This window comes from Passer domesticus, chromosome W (assembly GCF_036417665.1).
Source record: "Passer domesticus isolate bPasDom1 chromosome W, bPasDom1.hap1, whole genome shotgun sequence".
NCBI lineage: Eukaryota > Metazoa > Chordata > Aves > Passeriformes > Passeridae > Passer > Passer domesticus.
The window spans coordinates 7,353,038-7,372,905 of NC_087511.1; the positions used below are offsets into that span (position 1 = coordinate 7,353,038).

General features: G+C 44.0%; 1 protein-coding gene across 2 annotated transcripts in view; it reads right to left on the reverse strand.

Moving 5' to 3' along the window:
* LOC135289066 (guanine nucleotide-binding protein G(q) subunit alpha) overlaps nt 1–7,140 on the reverse strand; it is a 184,312-nt gene extending 177,172 nt beyond the window's left edge. The window contains exons 1-2 of one of the 2 annotated variants that reach the window (XM_064402432.1): nt 6,769–6,887; nt 6,513–6,636 (exon numbers count right to left, since the gene is read on the reverse strand). Coding sequence is in view for 1 of the 2 variants with exons in the window: in XM_064402431.1 (XP_064258501.1) it covers nt 6,769–6,904 (136 nt within the window). In the remaining variant the exon portion in view is untranslated. Of the gene's footprint in view, nt 1–6,512; nt 6,637–6,768 lie in introns of both variants that reach the window. The other variant, XM_064402431.1, reaches the window with a different exon arrangement.
* Between the last annotated feature and the right edge of the window lie 12,728 nt (nt 7,141–19,868).

Here is a 19,868-nt window from a genome sequence, read left to right on the forward strand (position 1 = left end):
GGCTCTCTGAAGCTTCCTGAGGAGGGGAAGAGGAGAGGGAGGTGCTGATCTCTTCTCCCTGGTATCCAGACAAGATCACAGGATATGCTGAGTTAGATGAAACCCACAAGGATAATCAAGTCCAACTCCCAGCCCTGCACAAGACCATCCCCAAGAGTCATACCATGTACCAAAAGTGTTGTCCAAATACTTCTTGAACTCTGGCAGGCTTGGTGCTGTGACCACTTCCCTGGGGAGCCTGTTCCCATGCCCAACCACCCTCTGTGTGAAGAACCTTTTCCTATTATCCAACCCAAACATGCCATGACACAACTTCAGGTCCTTCCCTTGGGTCCTGTCACTGGTTATCACAGACAAAAGATCAGTGTCTGCCCTTCCTCTTCCCCTCACAAGGAAGCTGTAGACTGTGATGAGGACTTCCCTCAGTTTCCTCCAGGCTGAACAGACCAAGTGACCTCAGCTGCTCTTCATATGGCTTCCTCTCACAGCCCCTCACCATCTTCATTGCCCTCCTTTGGACACTCTCTAGTAGCTTTATAGCTTTCTTATATTGTGGTGACCAAAACTGCATACAATATCCAAGGTGAGGCTGCCCCAGTGCAGAGCAGAGCAGGACAATCACCTTCCTTAACTGGCTGGTGATGCTGTGCCTGATGCACCCCAGGGCACGGTTGGTCCTCCTGGCTGCCAGGGCACTGCTGACTCATATTCAACTTTCCACTGACCAGGACTCCCTGGTTCCTTTCTGCAGCACTGCTCTTCAGCATCTAATTCCCAAGTCTGTCCATACATCCAGAGTTGCCCCATCCTCGGTACAGAATCCAGCACTTTCCGTTGTTAAACTCCATACAGTTGGTGATTGCCCAGTCTTCTAATTTGTTGAGGTCTCCCTGCCTTCAAGGGAGTCGACAGCTCCTCCCAGTTTTATATCATCTACAAATTTGCTTAGTATCCCTTCCAGTCGTGCGTCCAAGTCATTTATGAAGATGTTGAATGGAGCTGCCTCTAAGATGGAGCCCTGTGAAACCCCACTAGCGATGGGTCAGCAGCTTGATGTTACCCCATTCACTATAACCGTTTGTGCCTGACTCATGAGCCAGTTGCTCACCCATTGCATGACATGCTTATGCATCTGTGTGCTAGACATTTTGTCCAGAACGATACTATGAGAGGATGTGTGGGAATGGTTCAAAGTTGCACCAGGGGAGGTTTAGACTGGACATTAGGAAGTGTTTCTTTATCCAGACACCAAACACCAGAACAGGCTTCCCAGAGATGTGATTGATGCCCCAAGCCTGTTAAAGAGGCATTTGGACAATGCCCTTAATAACATGCTTTAATTTTTGATCCACCCTGAAGTGGTCAGGCATTTGGACTAGATGATTATTTTAAGTCCTTTCCAATTGAACTATTCTATTCTCAAATTTAGCATAAAAAAAAAAAAAAGAACCCACAGATATATATTGTTCCTAGAACTTCCCTGGGAACTTTGAAAACTTTTTAAACTGTGGTATCACTTAGATTTGTGCCCCTCAGTATCTTATTTCTTTGCACAGTGTTAACACAATACTTAAAACCTGTTGCCCACTTACTTCTCTGATTTTAAGAATAGTATTTATATGGCTTCATAGTATTTCCAATATTCAAGTGCTTCCTCAGTTTTTATTTTACTTTGTTGCTCTTGATTCTTGCAAGTTACTTTTTAAATAAGTAGAGCAAATAACAGTTGAATGTTGAAAAACGTCCCATAATTTTATTAGCAATGGCTGCATGCAATCTTGTTCAAGTATGAGAACACATTTCCTGAGTATTAATCCATTCAGCAAAGCAAGAAACACACATCTACCTTATCATGCTCTCCCTTCCCGGGATTAATTTTGCAGATTGTCGTAGTACTTCCAAAAAAATGCTGTCTCTTATTAAATTACCACCGCCTTTACACACCAAACAATTTGAAGTAGCTAAAACCAGAAATATTTCTTAACATTACAATATATACCCCAAAGTCCCTTCTCAAGAGAGTCCTCTGTTTTATCATATGTTTCCCTCCCATACAAATTCAATAATGTTTTCAAAAGGAAGTACAAATTTAGGGTCCCTTGATTTTTTGACATATGAGCAAAACTAAGTCAGAATTTTTTGAGTATTGAGGTTCTAAACTAATTTCCATAAACTACAGTAGATAACTTTTAAAGAAGGAGGAAAATCAAAACAAAATAACCCAGAAGAAAATTCTTTATAAGAGCTGAAAATAAAATATGAATTTATCATGCATTAAAAAATTAATATGCTCTTTTCCAGCAAATGTGAAATCATATTACATAGATATCAATATGATGATTTATGTTTTCCTCAAAATCAGTTATTTTTATAAATAAATGTATATGTTTATATATATAAAATAGATCAGTGTTTGTCATCCAGAATCAAATTACATAACCATAGAAACAGCTTCTCCAAATTAAGATATACTTACCAATCTAGTTTCAACATACATCAAGATATATATTAAGTATTTACTTGTTTTCTAATCATAAATACATACTGTTGTAATTACCTAAACTTATTTGCAAGTCTTCAGTGCAAGTATAAATATGGATCAATACAAGATAATAACAAAAGGTTGCAATGCTCTTTCAAAATAATTACATTTTCTGCTTTAATGAAGAGCAAAGAAAATAGTCAATTAGGATATGCTAATTAATAACAGCATTTTTAAATTGTGCACAAAAAAATCCTGAAATGTGTAGTATCAGTTTATCTACTTATATAAGTAGATGAGACTATTGGCATACATATTTCAGATTACAGCAGAGAAGGAAGATTGATTGTTGGCTTGATGGGCCCACTTCCTCTTCAAGGTTTTTGAAGTCTAAGTCTGCTAATTTACAGAGTTCTGTACGCAAATCTTTCACTCAGCTACCACAGGTACACAAATAAAACCCTACAACATATATATATATATATCTCCTATAGGTTTGGAAAACAAACAAACAAACAAAGTCTTCCACTTAAGTCTAGTTGAAATTCATGCTAAATTCAAATGGTTTACCTGCCACCTGTTTTCTTTGGTAACATATAGATAATGAAAAGATACTCATATTTGACACCTTGCTTCACTGATTCATCTCCAATACCTAATTTTGCCAAAACTTATAGATATTGCTGGTTATTTTCTTAGATACTCCTGAAGAGAAAATAATTCATAACACAAATATATACAGTGTACAGGCATATTATGTCCAGTAGTGTAGGTTTATGGCTACATACTAACATTTAAGCCCAAACATTGCTTTCTGAGACCAGGTAAAACTTCCACTGATGACAGTCAAAATTATATACATAGAAAAGTTAGATCACATGCCACTTGCTACTTAACAATAAATATGTACATACATGCTTAAAATATAAGCATGCAGAATACTGTACATTGTTCAGTGCATACCCATATAAAACACTAAAAACACATGACTTTTTTGTACTATAGCAACATGCATATTTACAACAGCAAACAACAAATAAATGCTAACAACTTTATGCTCTGGAGAACAATCATAAGGTTTTACAAAATGTTGAGTAGTAATGGAATACAGAATAATTTCAAAAATACAGGAGATAAAAACCAAATCAGTGGAAGACTGAATTTGCTCCAAAGTACATTAAACATTGCAACCAACTTGTGCTAGATGAACTATTTTCAGTGTATATGCTAGAGTTCTCACTTTTTAGAATTACAATAGTAAAAGAGACTTTGCTTAATTTTTTGCAGTAGATTAGAACAGGACAATGATGTTCAATGCAGCACTTAAAAGTGGTATTTTAATGCTTAATCATGGAGAGAGTTTATTTTTTAACTAATAATTTAAAATAATCTTACCATGCAAAAAGTTTTCCAGAAATTGCTTTCAACATTTTAAACTCTGATCCCATGAAAAGTAAAAACATATCATTAGTACACAAGAAAGTGCACACAGCATAATGTGTCACACAGTAACAGTAAGCAACATAGATGGGAGGGAAATATTTCACTTTGCAAGGAAGCACTATAATTTCTACAAGTAAAGGAGGGAAAAATATCCTCCATTCTGACCCAGAATTTTTTTTATATTTGCTATATGTGTGCATTTGTATGTCTAATTTTTAAACAAGATCAAAAAATATGGCATAGACATGCTCATTTATTCCTTAAAGCCTTTTGATTTAATACCTTTTACTTTGCACTTTCAACAAGTTCAAAAAGCACATGTGGTCAGTTAACTGAGCTCAGCTTAAGCTGTGTTTTCACCTTATGATCAAAAGGATATACCTTTTATCCCATGTTCAAAAGCCTTTAACCCATTTAGGCTTCTAAATCCAACAACACTTTTCAATGTGGGACTGAGAAGTTGGCACGTTTAAAAAAAGTTCGCCTTACATTTACATAAAATAAAGCACTACTGTTACTTTAAGTTTTGATGACTAAAGATACATAATGGGACAGTAAAGGTCAAGTCAATTTAAAAAAATGGATGGCAAACAACTTCAGACATTTCTCAGTTTCCTAATTTTAATTATTATTTTCCTATTTTTAAATGGTTTTGTCCATTCTAACCATATGATTTACCCAAACAAATAACACAAGCTCAAGAACTGAACAAATGACTAGGCTGGAGAAGCAGTGAGAGTGACTAAAAGTACTGTCAGATACCTAAAAGAAATACACTGATTAAAACAAATTTTTAGAAACTTTGAGTTTTGGTTTGTTTGGGGTTTTTTAATAAATTAAAACTTGAATCTCTATCCAACCCCATGACTTCAACAGTGGTTTACTGCTATACTGCATTTTACAATATTAACTGTTAAACAGCTGCACGTGCACAAACACTTTCAATCAAATATGACTGCAGCTGACAAAGTACAACACGAAAAATGTGTACATAAGAACAATTTCTATACTGATTTCTACTCAAATACAGATATGCTATCAAGTATGAAGCAAAATATTTACCTCAGTTTCATGTACATCATGCTTACATGATCAGAAGCACAGTTTATACAGATACTGATATATGAAGAAAACATTCATACAGGCAATCAGTGTGTTTTCTTCTAAGTGATGGCTTCTTGTCTATTTGCTCTGAAAACATGTTATTTCATTTGTTCTAAAAGAAATGCCACAAATAGGCCCTAATCTACCATTACCATACACTTACCATTACCAGTGGGTGGATCTTATAAAGCAATACCAGATCTGCACTACTGACTGTGGAATCAAATCTCTGAATTCCTTCTCTGTGTGGTATATGTTGGTACCATTCAGTATGTTTCATGCATTTTTAAAAACTTGGGAGAAACCTCTAGCATTACTGCAAGACCAAGAAATGCAGCAACAATTTTGACCCAAGTAACAAGTCAAACATCAACTGCCTCTCCTGTAGCAAATGCATATAGTTAAGTAATTATACTTGAACATTCATAAAATTTTAAAAATGCAAGCTATCCGTCCTCTATTTTATCTTGGTTTTGGATCTTGAAATAGCCACAGCGCACACTTCCATCAACCCAAAATTAGGCCAAAATGAGACAGAATGTTATTACTGATAGCATTGTATCTGTCTCCACCCCTCCTTTTTCCACATCAGTTAAGGATGCCAATACCTTTCTCCGTATACAGAAGACAAACTGTATTATTTAAAGTAGAAAATAACACATTCATAAGCAAGCATTAAAATAAATTAGTTCCTTTTAAATCACCTTAGTGTAAAGGCAGTTTATTCCTCCAGTATAAATAATTACTTTCATGTACCTGACCCAAGACTAAAGTCTTTGGCATAAACACCCCACGTCCACTTGGAACATTCCCATTCACCCAAATACTGGTGCAGACATACTGCAAGGCCTGCTAGTCTACAACAGCTGTATTACAAGAACTACACAGTGTAGTAGAGCACCTCATATATAGACAAATGTGTTTTAATTCAAAAAGCTTATTTTAACACAAGCCAAATTCCTATTAAACAAACATTGCCTTTGCACACTTGTGGATCCAAAATAACAACCTGTTTTAATTAAAAATAAATGAAACAATAGATTTTACTTCTTGGAAGAGTGGGTGAATTCCAAAGGTCTTAAAGATCCTGCAATCCACCAGTATACTTTAAAGTTATTTTTCACCTTCATGGGTGCATCTTGGTCTTTATGATTTCTTTCTCCTTTTGCTTTAAAAGTCAGTCTACAATCTGTGCACAAGCCCCTTATCCCATTTTGCCTCATTGAATAAAAATCACAATGAAAAAAATGCAACTGGTGCCCCAGCAACCTAAGACTCAGAAACAATGCACCGGAAATCTGCAAAACAACCCCCCTGCAAGTTCTTTCATTAATCTGCTTCCTTACCATCACTCTCCTATACACATCATCGCCGATATTCCCCCAACACCCCCTCCACTGACCAGCCATCCTTTCCCTCTCCATTTTGGAAGGACGGGTTCCCCACCATATCAAACCCACCCACAGTAACCACGGTTATTTACCCAGCTATAAGCGCCTCGGCGAAGCCTGCACACGAGCGCGCACACACAACGCGGTGGCGGAGGAACGACGAGCGGGTCACTGCCACCATCGCCACAGCCGCCCCGCGGTGAAGGTGGCAGGCGCCTGAGGAAAACCGAACCGACCACGCCATGTAATGCACTGGGGGGCCAGCCGGACAGAGCCCGGGGCGGCAATGTTTGGGCTACACCCCCAGCGGCGCTTAAGGCGTGTATGCTGACGGTAGCCCACACTCACCCAGCAGCAGCAGCTTCAGTTCCCGACGAGCGTCCCGCTTGTCCCGGCGCAGCTGCCGCTCGATCTCGTCGTTGATCCGCCGGGCTTCTTTAGCTTCCTCGCTCAGGCAGCACGCCATCATGGACTCCAAAGTCATTCTTCCTAACTGGTTCAGACACAACCCCCACCCTAAAAACGCGCGCGCACACACACCCCACCAGGGCACCAGTCCCGGGGGACACAGACGCTCTCTAACCGGAAGTCCCCACACGGGCACTGTAGGGTAAGTGCAGCAAGCTGCCTCGATGCCACACACAGATAAAGAAAAAGAGGGCCCCCAGCAGCACAAATCCCCCCCCCGTTTCCTGCCTCAAATACTCGCCGCTTCCAACTCCTCCTCTAAATTATGCACCAAGCAACACGAAAACATCCCCCACTACAGCCGTGACGGTAGCAGTGCTTTCTTCGTCAGCCAAGCTGCTCAGCACAAACACCCCTCTCCCTCCTTCCCTCACTACTACTTCTGCCTCTGCTACCGCTACCACCACCCAAGCGTCCGTCACAAACTGCACCCCCGCCGCCCTCCGAAATAACCACCCCCCACGGAAATGCTAATATCCGTTAATCCCTCCCCTCCTCCTCAATTACGCTTCCCAGTCGCTCCCTCTGTCCTAAAGTGAGAGTTCGGCTCCTCCGAAAGTGGGTAAGGTCGCTGCCCGGCAATCTCAGCATGCGCCTGGCGGGAGAACTTCCTTACGGTGAACCTTTTTTCCAGGCACGGTCGCTCACCCCTCGCGCGAGGAAAACTGCTGCTGAAGAGCTGTCACGGCTCGTTCCTGCCCTGTCAGTAAGGAACAGAGGGAGGACGAGTAGAAAGGGCTCCACCAGAGAGGAAGAGAAGGCAGGTGGGGACTAGGGTATGCACACTGTGAGCCCAGCTCGACGGGCTTTTCAATGGCTTGTCTCTGCGGGTGTGGTGAGGTAGAAATATGGCGGACTGCCTCTGTCGCTGCCTGTCCGCTTTTTCCCTGCGCCGCTGCGCGATGGGAATGAGCGGCTGGAGGAGCCAGGAATTCCTGGGGTGCAGCTCCCGACCATGCGTGTTTTATTTGCTTTTGCTACCTTGGGTTTTAGTCGATAAATGCACATTTTTATTTTACCCCTGCATTCTCTTCCTAGAAGCGATGCCTTTGGTTCATAGGTAAAGGGGGGAAATATAATAATTTACACGAGGGGAGAAGTATCTTCTCCACCTTCAGATGGCAATTAAAATGTGGGGGATAAAAATGTACTAGACACTAGTAACTTTTTTTATTCCGGAAATCCTGAAAATACTTGAATATTTTTGTTATATGCAGAAGAAGTAAAAGATGTTTACAACAGACAAAAACAGTAGTATACTTCCCTTGCTTGTAAAAATCTAATATTCTATCATTTCAAGGCATTGATATATTGCATTTTCTATCCTGTTGTTGTAACCTTTATTCAACCAATGCTTTTTGCTACCATCCTTTTTCACAAACCCAGACTGAAATAAATGGGGCAGGAGATCTTTCTCCTTTTTAAATGCCTTTATTAAAGAGAATCAGCTCAGGTGGGGAGAAATCGACGGGTCGTGCCCACGGAGGAGGAGGAGGATGCAGCTTTGTCCGCTGGTCTGCAGGCAGAGCTGGAGCTTCCGTCCTCACGGGAGAGTAGGAAATCACGCTTTTTCGGTCTAACATTCCAGGTCCTCTTTCTAGTTAAGACCTTTTCAGGTTAGGGTGAGAAGTAAAAGGATCTTAGCAGATACTGGATTAAATTCCTCATCCTTAGACATCACTTAGGTCTCTTAATTCCATGTTGGCTCATTGTTTTTAGGGTTTTTTTCCTGAAACGTTACAATGTCAGGTGAAATGCATTCTCTCATCTGCATACTAGCTCTGATGTCACTCTCCTTCCCCTGCTGCCTGCGGGGTCTGGTATCACCCCTGGCAATCATTAGAGGGGAGTGTTATAAATAAGAAGCTTGACTAGGCCAATATTCAAGCAGCAATCAATTTATTAATTAAGATGGTAAAGTATGAGCAATACAGCGCTGGGTACAGTGGGGGAAATTTTCCATCCAACTGCACGCCGATAGTTGGGGCTTACAGATATTTATAGGGGTTTTCTTAAGCTTTTTCAGCAGTTTCTATTCCCAATTTTTACGTCACAATTCTATACACTATTGTGATTTAGTTTTTCTCAGGATGTATCTCAGAAAGGAGTATCCCCAGATGGTGGGGTCCAGCTTCTGAAAGAAGAAAGAAGTCTCCCAGCTGGTGAGGTCCAGGGTCCAGATGCGGGTTCACCTTTTAATTGCAAGGACTATAAATCTCACACCAGTGATGTCCAGCTTCCCTTGGTCGAAACTATCAATCCTGGAGTTGATGTTCATCTTCCTTTCTCAAGCTGCTTTTCAATATTTTGTTAAGGCATTGAGATAAGCATCTTTCCTTTTTATATATTCTAAAGCTATAGTTTCAAAGATCCTTACTACAAGCAATATTCTAAAATTATACTTCAAAAGGTTATTATTGCGAAACTCTTTTTAGCTAGAAGCAGAAAGTTCCTGTCCAACAGCAACATCCTTAAAGGTTTAATTTGAATGCTCCTAAATCAACTTAAGACTTATAAAGGTTAATTGCAAACAAAGGATAGGTTCAAAGGCCTTCTTCCATGCTTTACTTCCTCAGTTATTTATCAGAATTGTCTTTATAACTGTCCCACGGTCAGTTTCCACACATATCACAATCACAGATACACAGGTTGCCTGTATGTACCTGACGCAAAAGACAGCTTTGTATTTCACAGGAGGATGGCTAATCACCAACCATTAACAGGTAATTGAAGAACTCTAACAATAGGTGGCTGCAACATACAGGTAACCTTCAATTTAACAGCAATTGGTTCAACTTTTTTAACTTTGCAATCTCGAAAAAAATTGATAACTTTTTATTCATAACACAGACCAGCTTGCCTTCAATTCCAGTACTAGAAAGCCTGTCTCTAACATAGCCTTTAGTAGCTCCCAGAGTGATAGCACACAATTCAATGGATATATTAAGTTCTAGTTTTTGTGGATTTGTAAAATATTTCAAAATTCCCACAGCTGCCCTACCTTTTCCCACCTCCATATTAAATAAATAGCTGGGAATGTTGAAAAATCTCACAGGAAAGTCATAATAGTCTATTAGGTAGTTAGAGGGGTGCATCACTCTCCATCTTTTAGTTTCACATGCAATATCCTCTCCAGCACCTGTTTTGATCATGTGTTCGCTCTTACAACTGTGCATATATGTTGTCAATATGAATTAAGTAGAGTCCACCATAAGGTATAAGACTAAGAGGAAATTAAAAAATGAAAATGTAATAGTCAATAGAATAATCTAGTTCTCAGTTTTTAGAGCATGAAAATGTTTTTTTGTTACTTACAAAATGTGTGATTTTTGTTTAGATCTATATCAGTTTTCTATGTATAATGTATAAAAGCATTTAGGAAAATTTTAAATATTTTTAAGTATGTTAACTTCAGTAAATGAATATGTGAATTTTATTCTAAACTCTATAATACTACTATTAATGAATAATGATATTTCAGTAAAAGCATCTTCTTAATTTACCTGATGTGGATTTTAACATTCATATGTATGTAGGTATATGTATGTATCTATCTTGTGGTCCCAGATTAATGTATTAATATAAAATTTGGTGCTAAGAATGTCAGGAAAATTCACAAACACCAGAGATTTATGTCCAAAAAGGAGACAGAGCAGTCCTGTAACTTTATTTGAATAAAGGGAGAAGTCATGGACCCCATGGGGTCTCAAAATTTTTAGAGGATACAGCGTCTTTTTTATCCTAATTTCCCGATCGCATTTCCCTCTCTTTTTCCCCGTTGGCTGAGGTACTTGAGAGATACAGACTTCCTAAAACACCTAATACCCCCTTCTAATGTATACCCCCCCCGTTGTTTTTTTTTTTCCTTGTGTCTCTGTTCTTTTTCTCTAAATCCAGTGATGTAGCATAGTCTTGAGTAAGTCTGTGAATTAGTGGAATTCCTATGGAAATTATGGTTCCCCCCCATTGCTTCTTTCACCTCTCCCTATCTGGCCTTATTTACTATCAGGCCCACAGTTTGTTTGTAAAGACACCTCCTTCTCATTCCTTTCAATTCCTCTTTTGGGAAGAGATCTGTTAAGTAAATAGGAGGCTCAAATTATATTTATGGACAGAAAAGTACAGTTATTGGTACCTGAGACTGTCTTGGGGTGATTTTATGATGATACTCTATTCCTGATTGTCTGCTTTATGCCCAGAAATGGTTGCTGTAACTTTAAGGTGGGTTTGGGGGAGGGGCAGGAGCCCTGGGGGTTCTTGCAGCAGCTTTGTTCAAAGCCTCACTCCCAGGCGTGCGTGGTGCGTTATGGACAGGCAGTACTTTGTTGCTTAGCTAGCTTGGGTTTTTTGTTAGCTTAGGCAAGAAGTTTCTTTTTCCCCTTTCCCTGGCCTTGAAGAGACTGCAACAGCAATCCTTCAGCAGCTTTTCGTTTTTCTTGAACTGTTCGGCTTGCTTTTGGTCCGAGATCAGACAATCGATAGGGAGACAGCCAGGATCTGTGGGAGCCACTCCGCCCAGCCCCAGACCTTGGGAAAAGCTGAATCAGCAAGAGAAAGGACACCAAAATCCATCACTTCCATCTGCTCTGAGGAGACCAATGGCAGAGGTTCAACATGTTCCCATCTGTTTTGCCTGAGCTGCTGCATTAACTTTTTTTCCCCTTCCCTGAGAAAAAAGCTGGCGCCATTTTGTTCCCCTTTGCCACATGGCCAGCCGGTTTGTTTCTTCCCCTGGCATTTTGTGTTTTTTCTTTGTTTGCTTTGTTTGTTTTGTTCTGCTGGGGGGCGGGGGAAGTAAGGTCAATAAACAGTTGGGATTTTTTCACTTTGACCCACTGGTATTCATTTTCTCATTGGCAGAAAGGAATTGCTGAAGCCCTTTTCTTTAGAGGAAACACTCATTCCAGAGAGTTTTCTCCTAAACTCGTCTCTAAACCGGGACAAAATTTGGTGCCTAACTTTAAGGGGCAGGAGAAAATAAGAAAAAAAAATTACATTCTGGTTTGAAACACTTTGTATTGGGGTACAGCAATCAGTTGTCACCATGCTGCTTGATTTAATAATGGCTCTCTGGTATGGCCGGGTCATTACCCTCAGGGCAGGAGCCCAGCCGGCGGGGGGCTCAGGCAACCTAGGCAAGCTAGAGTGATTTGCAGCTCTTAGTGATAATCAGCTCTTTTGTGATATCCAGCTCTTTAGCTTGCTAGGTGCCTCAGCAGCAGACGCAGGGGGAGAGAGGAGAAGGACCTGTATGACGTTCCGCAGGATTCTTTTATTCAGGTCTCCGCGAAGGGTCCAGTGACAGCTCTTCTGCCGAACCGGGCAGAATTAGGGGTTTTTATACCCTACAGGGGTTTTGAAAACTGTCCAATAGTAAGGGTCAGGGGAAAGTGACCTATGGATTTACAGGGAGATAAGCAGGGTCCGAAAGGCGGAAGAGAGGGGCTTCTAAGGCCCAGTCATGCTGACTCGGCATTTCCTAGCTCCTAGGCCTCTGATCGCCAAGGCCTTGCAGGCCCTGTGCCTGCTACACTCTGGCACCTAGGCATTGGGAAAAACACATTCACTTTCCTGTGAAAATTTAAAATGTTTTACAAAGGACAATAGGACACAAAGACCACAGAACAAAAGATGTTATGGTTGGTGCATCTTGGCACTCAGCCAAGAGCACACCTATTTTGGAAACACCCTTCACGCCATTTCTATTGCATCTTCCTGTTACATATTCAAAAACAATTTTGCATAGTCAACTTTTTCCCCAAACTAGTTTACATGTTCCAAGAACTGTTTAGCACGGCTCCTCCTCACATCTGCCTTTTTATAGCATGCGCATTTCTTGGCTGTGGTTTTAGTCCTTTTTTAACATCACCTTCATTTTAAAATAGGAATAAAAACTATATATTTATAACAAAGTTACTTTATGTTATAGATACATATTATAATATCGGCTTTTCATAAATATTAAAATGGATTTTATATGTGTGATGTTAAAGTAACTGTTATAAAGTTTTTATTTCTGTTGTTAATTAAGCTTAGACATAGTAGTGAAATAGCTATGCTGGTGTTAAAATGCTTGCTTGGATGGGATAATGTCTCCGTCTCTCTGGGTGCCTCCCAGTGAACCCCGGCCAGCCCCGGGTCGGCAAACAACAGGGGAGCAGCCCCGAAGTGACCAAAAGCGGGGGGACACTCTCTGGTGCCCCGAGGGTACTGAGGGCAGCTAGGCTAGTAGCCTTTGCAGCAGAAGAGACACTGGAGACATCGGTAGAGGGTAAAAGGCCGACTCTCAGCAGGAGGCCAGTCCAAGGTTTATTCGGAGCTCCTCAGGGGGCCCCACACCTCAGTGGGCGCCTTGCTCAGAGTGAAACAAAGGAATCTCGAGGTTACATTTAAAGGGGGGGAGGAAACCGAGGGTAGATACATTTGCTGACCAATAAAGACCCTCCAGGGATGCAACCTTAGGGATGGACATTTGGAATAGCGTATAAAATAATACTTAGGGGGCTGACCCCTGGCCTCGGACTAATCGCTCGACGACTTTGACCGAAAGTTCTAGATAGAGGGGATGGGATGCTGAGTGACTGACAGAGAGCCAGGGCAGGGATTTGGGGGATGATCTCAACACAGGAGAATGATTACACAGGTAGAGGAAGGGGGTACAAAATGGGGTACATCATTTGGGGAAAATAAGGGGATACAAAATCAAAACTATTACAAAGTATTACAAAGTATAAAAGCACACCACAACAGGATAACATCCAATGAACATAGGATGAGGACACCTACTACAGATATGCTAACTATCAGCACTCACTGTCTGAAGACAAAGTGGGCCAGGTCCAAAACAGGAAGTGATAAGGACAAGGAGCCAAAACCACAGCAAAGAAACATGAATGCTCTAAAAAGGCAGACCCAAGGAGGGGCCATGTAAAATAGTTCCTTGAATATGTAAACTAGTTTATGGATATGCATAAGGGTCTATGAATATGCAACAGGCTGATGTAAAGGAAAAGGTATTTAAGGGTTATCCCCAAAGGTGAGTGTGCTCTTGGCTGAGTGCCAAGATGCACCTGGCCACAATAACCTTTGCTCTATGGTCCTTTTCTCCTATTGTCCCTTATTAAACTTTTAAAATTTTTACAGGAGACTGAACGTGTTTTTCACACTTTAGCACCACACATATAAAATCCATCTTAATATTTGCAAAAAGACAATATTATAATATGTATCTATAACAGCATGTTTGCCTATCCATATATAGGGGCAATTTTGTCCATAGCACGTCTTTTACGTATCAGGGACATGAGTCAGGATTGCCATATTGATGTGTCTGGGGCTAGCAATTTATAAACATTTAACAGAGGTACTGGGAGCTATTCAGGATGTGTACGCTCTTTTGGTTTTCCATCCTGGTCTCAGTAGCCTTATTTGAGGGTTTATTAGTAATTATACCCAGTCTGTTAGGGGAAAAGTAGGGGATGATGTTTCCCAGCCTGTTGCCTTATAAGGCGTGACGACCTGGTTCCAAGGAAACGCAGCATGACGACCCAATGCTTTTTGGGCCGTTCGGGCTAAGGACACGCAGACATCAATATGATAGACAGTCCAAGAGCCCTTTATTGGTTTTCTCCTCAGTATATATACCCTTGGTTCTCCTACCTTCCGGGGTCTAACTTTTGCCTTATATGGTTAGTAAGGAAACTGGGTGGAGGCCGTGTTAGGTGGGGTTACATTCTTGGCCTTTTGTCCTGCGGCTATCTCTTATCTCTAGGTAGTCAGGGGAGAGAGGCCCTATCAGGTTTCCGTGACAGCCCGAAATCTTCCGATCACCTGTCCCTATTCTCTCTGCCACATCTCCCCCCCCTTCTCCCACAAATGGATGAGGTAGTCGTCTACATGCTGATATGAGGTATCTAAGGTTGTCGCTTGACAAGGAAAGGGGATTTGGGGTTCCTGAGTTAGTTTTTCTGCCTGGCAAGTTCTTTCTCGGGTTCTTGCGTCCGGCAGCGTTCCCTGTTGAACTCCCTGTTGAAGTCACAGCATCGGATGTCTGCCTAAGAGCAGGATGTTGGTCCGTTCCAAGCGGGTCCGGACGAATGAGACTAGCTTGTTCAGTAGGCACGGTCCGAAGGTGATGGCTAGAAGCTCCGAGGAGTTGGTACACCTCCTCGTCTGAGTGATACAGGATCCTGGGAACGATCTAGACTTGGACACAGAAGTCTGTTGAGTCATTGAATTTGTCTAGGAACACACAGGGACTCACTCCGGATCTTTGGCAAACCCACATGCCCGATGCGGATGGGACTACCCACTTTTTTCTCCTGTCGGGTTTGACTACTTTGGTGCACACGTTGCCTTCCCGCCTAGCTAGGGCTGCATTTCCAAAGCATCTCCCCCTCCCCGTGACCTGACTCAGGGTGATTCCTTTGCGGGGAGTGTCCCATCTGCATTGGTGAGGGGCGTCTGCTGAGGAATATGTGAAAGGGGTATCTAAGGCGACTCCTTTGTAAAAGGGTGGTTTGACATCGTAGCATAGCCAGCAGGAATCGGTTAGGTTAGGGTTGGATTCGTTTAGGGATAGGAAGGTAGCTTCTAACATGCGAAGGATTGGGTCCGAATCTGACTCTGCTAAGCGATTTGTCTGAATGGTTCTCGCTAGGTGCCGAGTTGCTGTCCGAGGTTTTTTCTCTACTCCCCCGGGCGGGGGAGGAGGCTGCACCGGCCGAGCTGTGGCACAGCAACTGACAGCCGGGGGGCACTGCCCAGATGCGCCGGGGGCGTCCGGGCAGCGCCTCAGCAGGAGGCAGCAGCGATCAGCAAGAAGGCGAAGTAGAAAAGAGGGACCCGAATCAGGGCAAAGTCCAGAGTGCTTTAATGTCTCCAGGGAACGCCAGCCGAGTCGGGACCACGAGGCAGGGGTACAGCCGATTATAAAGGGACGGAACATAGAACATTTCAACCAATGAGAGAGAACTTGGGACGGAACAAACTCGTGACAAACATGCCGGCTCGCCAATAGGGAATGCGACAGGGAGGGACCCTTGTTCCCGATCCAGTCACCCACCGAGGAGGGGAGAACTTTCTGGAAATAGGGAAGGGGACAGTGGCTGATGGACAGGAACTCAGGGAGGGATTGACAGAGGGTAACCAGGGGAACAGGGGTGGAGACGAAAAACTGATAGTCTCAAAAGGAGGGGTTGCCAGGGGAGGTGGGGGGGGGGACACCCTAGGACCAAACCATTATAACTTTAGGGGGAAACGGAAGAAACCAAATGAACCCTGCACCACAACAGCTAGGCCTGTCTGGGTATTCGCGACCCTTGTAGGTAAGGCTTTGGGGTAGGTCGTGTTTTTCCCTTTCTGCGCGCTTTTTGTTATGAATAGAAAGTTGTATTTTTTTAAAGTTTCAGAGTTAAAAAAACCAAGCCAGACCGAGTCAGACTCCTTTAGGTTCCCTGCCAAGAAAAGCCCTTAATCACCAGTTAATGGCGGGTGATTAACTGATTGTTTCCCTGATGCTAGCTGTATGCCAAGGAGATACCAAGGGAAACCCTCCAGGGTAAAGAGAATGGGCAGTGACGCCAGAGACAACATGCAAATGAGAAATGCAGTGCAACCTGGGTTTTTACAGTTTTACAGTTTTTATAAGAAAAACCCCTAAAATCACGAGCCAACAAGTGACTTAAGTGACGTCTAAGGATGGGAGCATAGTCCCTTACCTGCTTGAATCTTTTTATTTCTCACCCTAACCTGAAAAGAAACTGATTAAAGAGACCCCCCGGGTTTCTAAACCAACAAACCAAGGACTCAACGACTCTCCCGTGAGGACAGAGTCCCCAGTTCTGTCTGCAGACCAGCGGACAAAACTGCATCATCCTCCTGCTTCGTGCCACGCCTGGGAGCAGCGGCGGCGAGGGCGCAACCCGTCGATTTCTTCCCACCTGAGCTGATTCTTCTTAATAAAGGCATTAAAAAGGAGAAAGATCTCCTGCCCATTTATTTCACTTTTGATTGCCTTGTTTGGTCCGACCGCTCGGGGTGCTGACGGTATGAGCCTGATAATCTGCACGTTAACCCACTCGTTTGTCCCGTGAAGGACTACTGTCCACATTTTTCCGAAGGCCCAACTGGGGTCTCTGGGCTGCAAGACTGTCATGTTGTACCTAATGCATTTCCGGATTTTTGGGAGTTTGTGACTGTTTCGATAGGTGCTTTCGTGATGGAAGAGTGGTGTTTTGCAGCCTTTTGGCGCCCAAGTGAACTGTAAGAATCTGTCGGGTTCCTGTGGGTCCCACCCCGGCCCTGTCGGTCTGGTGTCTGTGACTATTGTTTCGCAACCGTAGTGTCCGCAATATCCCTACCCTGGGCGATTACAGTAACTTTTTCCGGGGTTTGAGGCTGGGCACCAATAGGATAGGTATGTGTTTTTGGCGTATGGGGAATGAGGGTCTGGCTTTGGTCGTCCCGGGAACAGGTCTGTAATGCGAAGTATGAAGGATGGGGCGTCTGGTGTAATGACGTTTCTGAGCACCTTGTCATTGGTGAGGTGCCGTATGACCCACCTGAATGGCTGATGGGGATAGTACTGTGAGCTGGTTTGCCCCCTGGCAACTAGCCCCAGCATCAACGTTACCCAGAGATACTCTTGATGACTGGATCTCGCCCGCGCCGGTCCTTCGGGTGCTGTCTGGCGGCTCGGTGGTCTGTCTCTCTCTTCCGGAACGCGAGTGTGCACGTCTCGCGGACGTCCCTCGATCATGTCCTGTAAACAGAGACTTGCCATTTTCATTAGCGTCACTCTGCTCCTTTTGGAGATCTGGTTTGATCGATTTAAGTGGACACCACCTGATTTCTCCGTCTTTTTTGACTGCTGCGTACCCTCGTCCCGTGAGCATTAGCCTCCAACCCCGTTCCCATTCGCCTAGCTCGTTCCTTATTATTACTCGTGGACCCTCCTCCTGCATTCGAGTGGTCCAATGTTTTTGGACGGGACTGTTTGTCTCGTCCCCCCTGGGAAATTGATTGAGCGCTAACAAAGCTGTTGCCAGTATGCGTGCCTGCTCTCCTGGGGGAATGGAGTTGGCAAAGCCGTCCGCTCTTGCCAACACCTCTATTCTGGTTTTTAGGGTCTGATTTGCCCGCTCTACTATTGCCTGCCTGGTACTGTTGTAAGGGATACCTTGTACCAGGGTGATACCCCATTTTTTGGCGAATTCTTGCACCTGCTTGGAAGTGAAATTCGACCCGTTATCTGTTTTGATTTGTTTGGGGACACCGAGCCATGCCATGGCTGTCAGCCAGTGCTGAATCGTGGCCTTTGAGTCCGTTTTGAGGTGCTGCGTGGCTACTATCGTTCCGCTGAAGGTGTCTACTGTCACTGCTAGCCACGCTCTTGGCTTCATCAGTTGGCACACGGTGAAGTCTGATTGCCAGATTTCTGAGGGCTTGAGGCCTCTTGGATTGACCCCGCTGGTCCACAGTGGTGACTTCTGGCAATGAGGACAGGTCGCCACTACGTGTTTCGCGTCCGCTGTCGAGATTCCGCATCTCTTTGCCAGTGCTTTTGCCCCGATGTGAAGCGAGTCGTGCAGCTGACGCGCTTCCTGCAACGTCCAAACTCCCTTCGCCACGGCGTCCGCTTTGTCGTTGCCGATCTGGAAGTAACCTTTGACTGGGTTGTGGCTGTTGATGTGTATGACGGATATGGTGCCCTGTCGTGAGGAGAGCGCTTCTTCCAGCATTTGGGCTGCTGCTGATGTTGACACCCCTGGTTCTGCCATGGCTAGGCAGAGTCTTGCCACGAATATGGAGTCTGTCACGATATTGAGGTGTTCCTCTCGGAAGAGTCCGCACGCCAAGGCTACTGCTGCTCCCTCCAGTTGCTGCACTGACAGTGTTGGGTCACACGCTTTGATGCAATGCCATTGCTCTCCTGCCTGCCACACTGCCGTTGCGGTCGAGGTCGTGGAGGAAGCGTCCGTGAAGACTGTTGGTCCTGGCTGTGGTCTGTCTCTGACCTTCGGTGGCATGTCTATGTCGACGATGGTCAGCAGCTGAGTCCAAGGTGGCTTGGCGGAGTAGGAGATTTCTCCTCCGAAGCCGGTGAGTGCAAGGGCTAGGTGCTCCGATATTGTTGTCGATTCCGTTGCCAGTTGCTTGCGGAGCGGAAGGTGGATCTTTGTTGGCTCTGTTCCTAGGTGTTTCAGGGCGAGTTTTCTGCCTTTTATGATGAGGTTCGCGATGCATTCCGTCCCTGGGGAGAACGCTCGAGCCGGTCTTCCGAGGACCACCCATTGGATCGGTCGGGACTTCTCGGTAGGTCCTTGGGCCAATGCTCCCACTCCTCCTTTCGGCGTGAAGTGGACGTATAAGTCCAGGGGCATAGCTGGGTTCCACCTGGCAAGCGTGCCAGTGGACATCTGGTGTTCGATGAAGTCGAGGGAGCTCTTTGCTTGCGGTGTCAGCTCCTTTGGTTCCCAGGGCTGCTTCCCTTTCAGGAGGTCGTATAAAGGGTCCATGACCTCCGGAGGAACCAGGATGATGTTGCGAAGCCACTGCAGTGATCCTACCAGGCGCTGGACGTCGTGTAGCGTCTTGACGTCTCGGTTCACTCTCACTCTTGGAGGGGTCACGTAGGAGCTTGTGATCCCTACTCCTAGGAATGTCACGCAGGGTCCCTTCTTGATCTTTGTGCTCGCGATCTCGAAGCCGTTGGCTCGCAGGGTTTCTGTGACTGTGGACACCAGGTGATCCACCTGGCTCGTTGATGGAGCTGCGATTAGGATGTCGTCCATGTATTGAATGATGGTTGCGGTGGGATAGGAGTGTCGAACTGGCGTCAGCGCTTTGTCCACGGAGATCTGGTATATAGTCGGACTGTCCACCAAACTTTGTGGTAGCACTCTCCACTGGGAGCGCAGATTTGGCCGCTTACCATTCGGAAACACAACAGAAAAGGCGAATCGTTCTTTGTCCTCAGG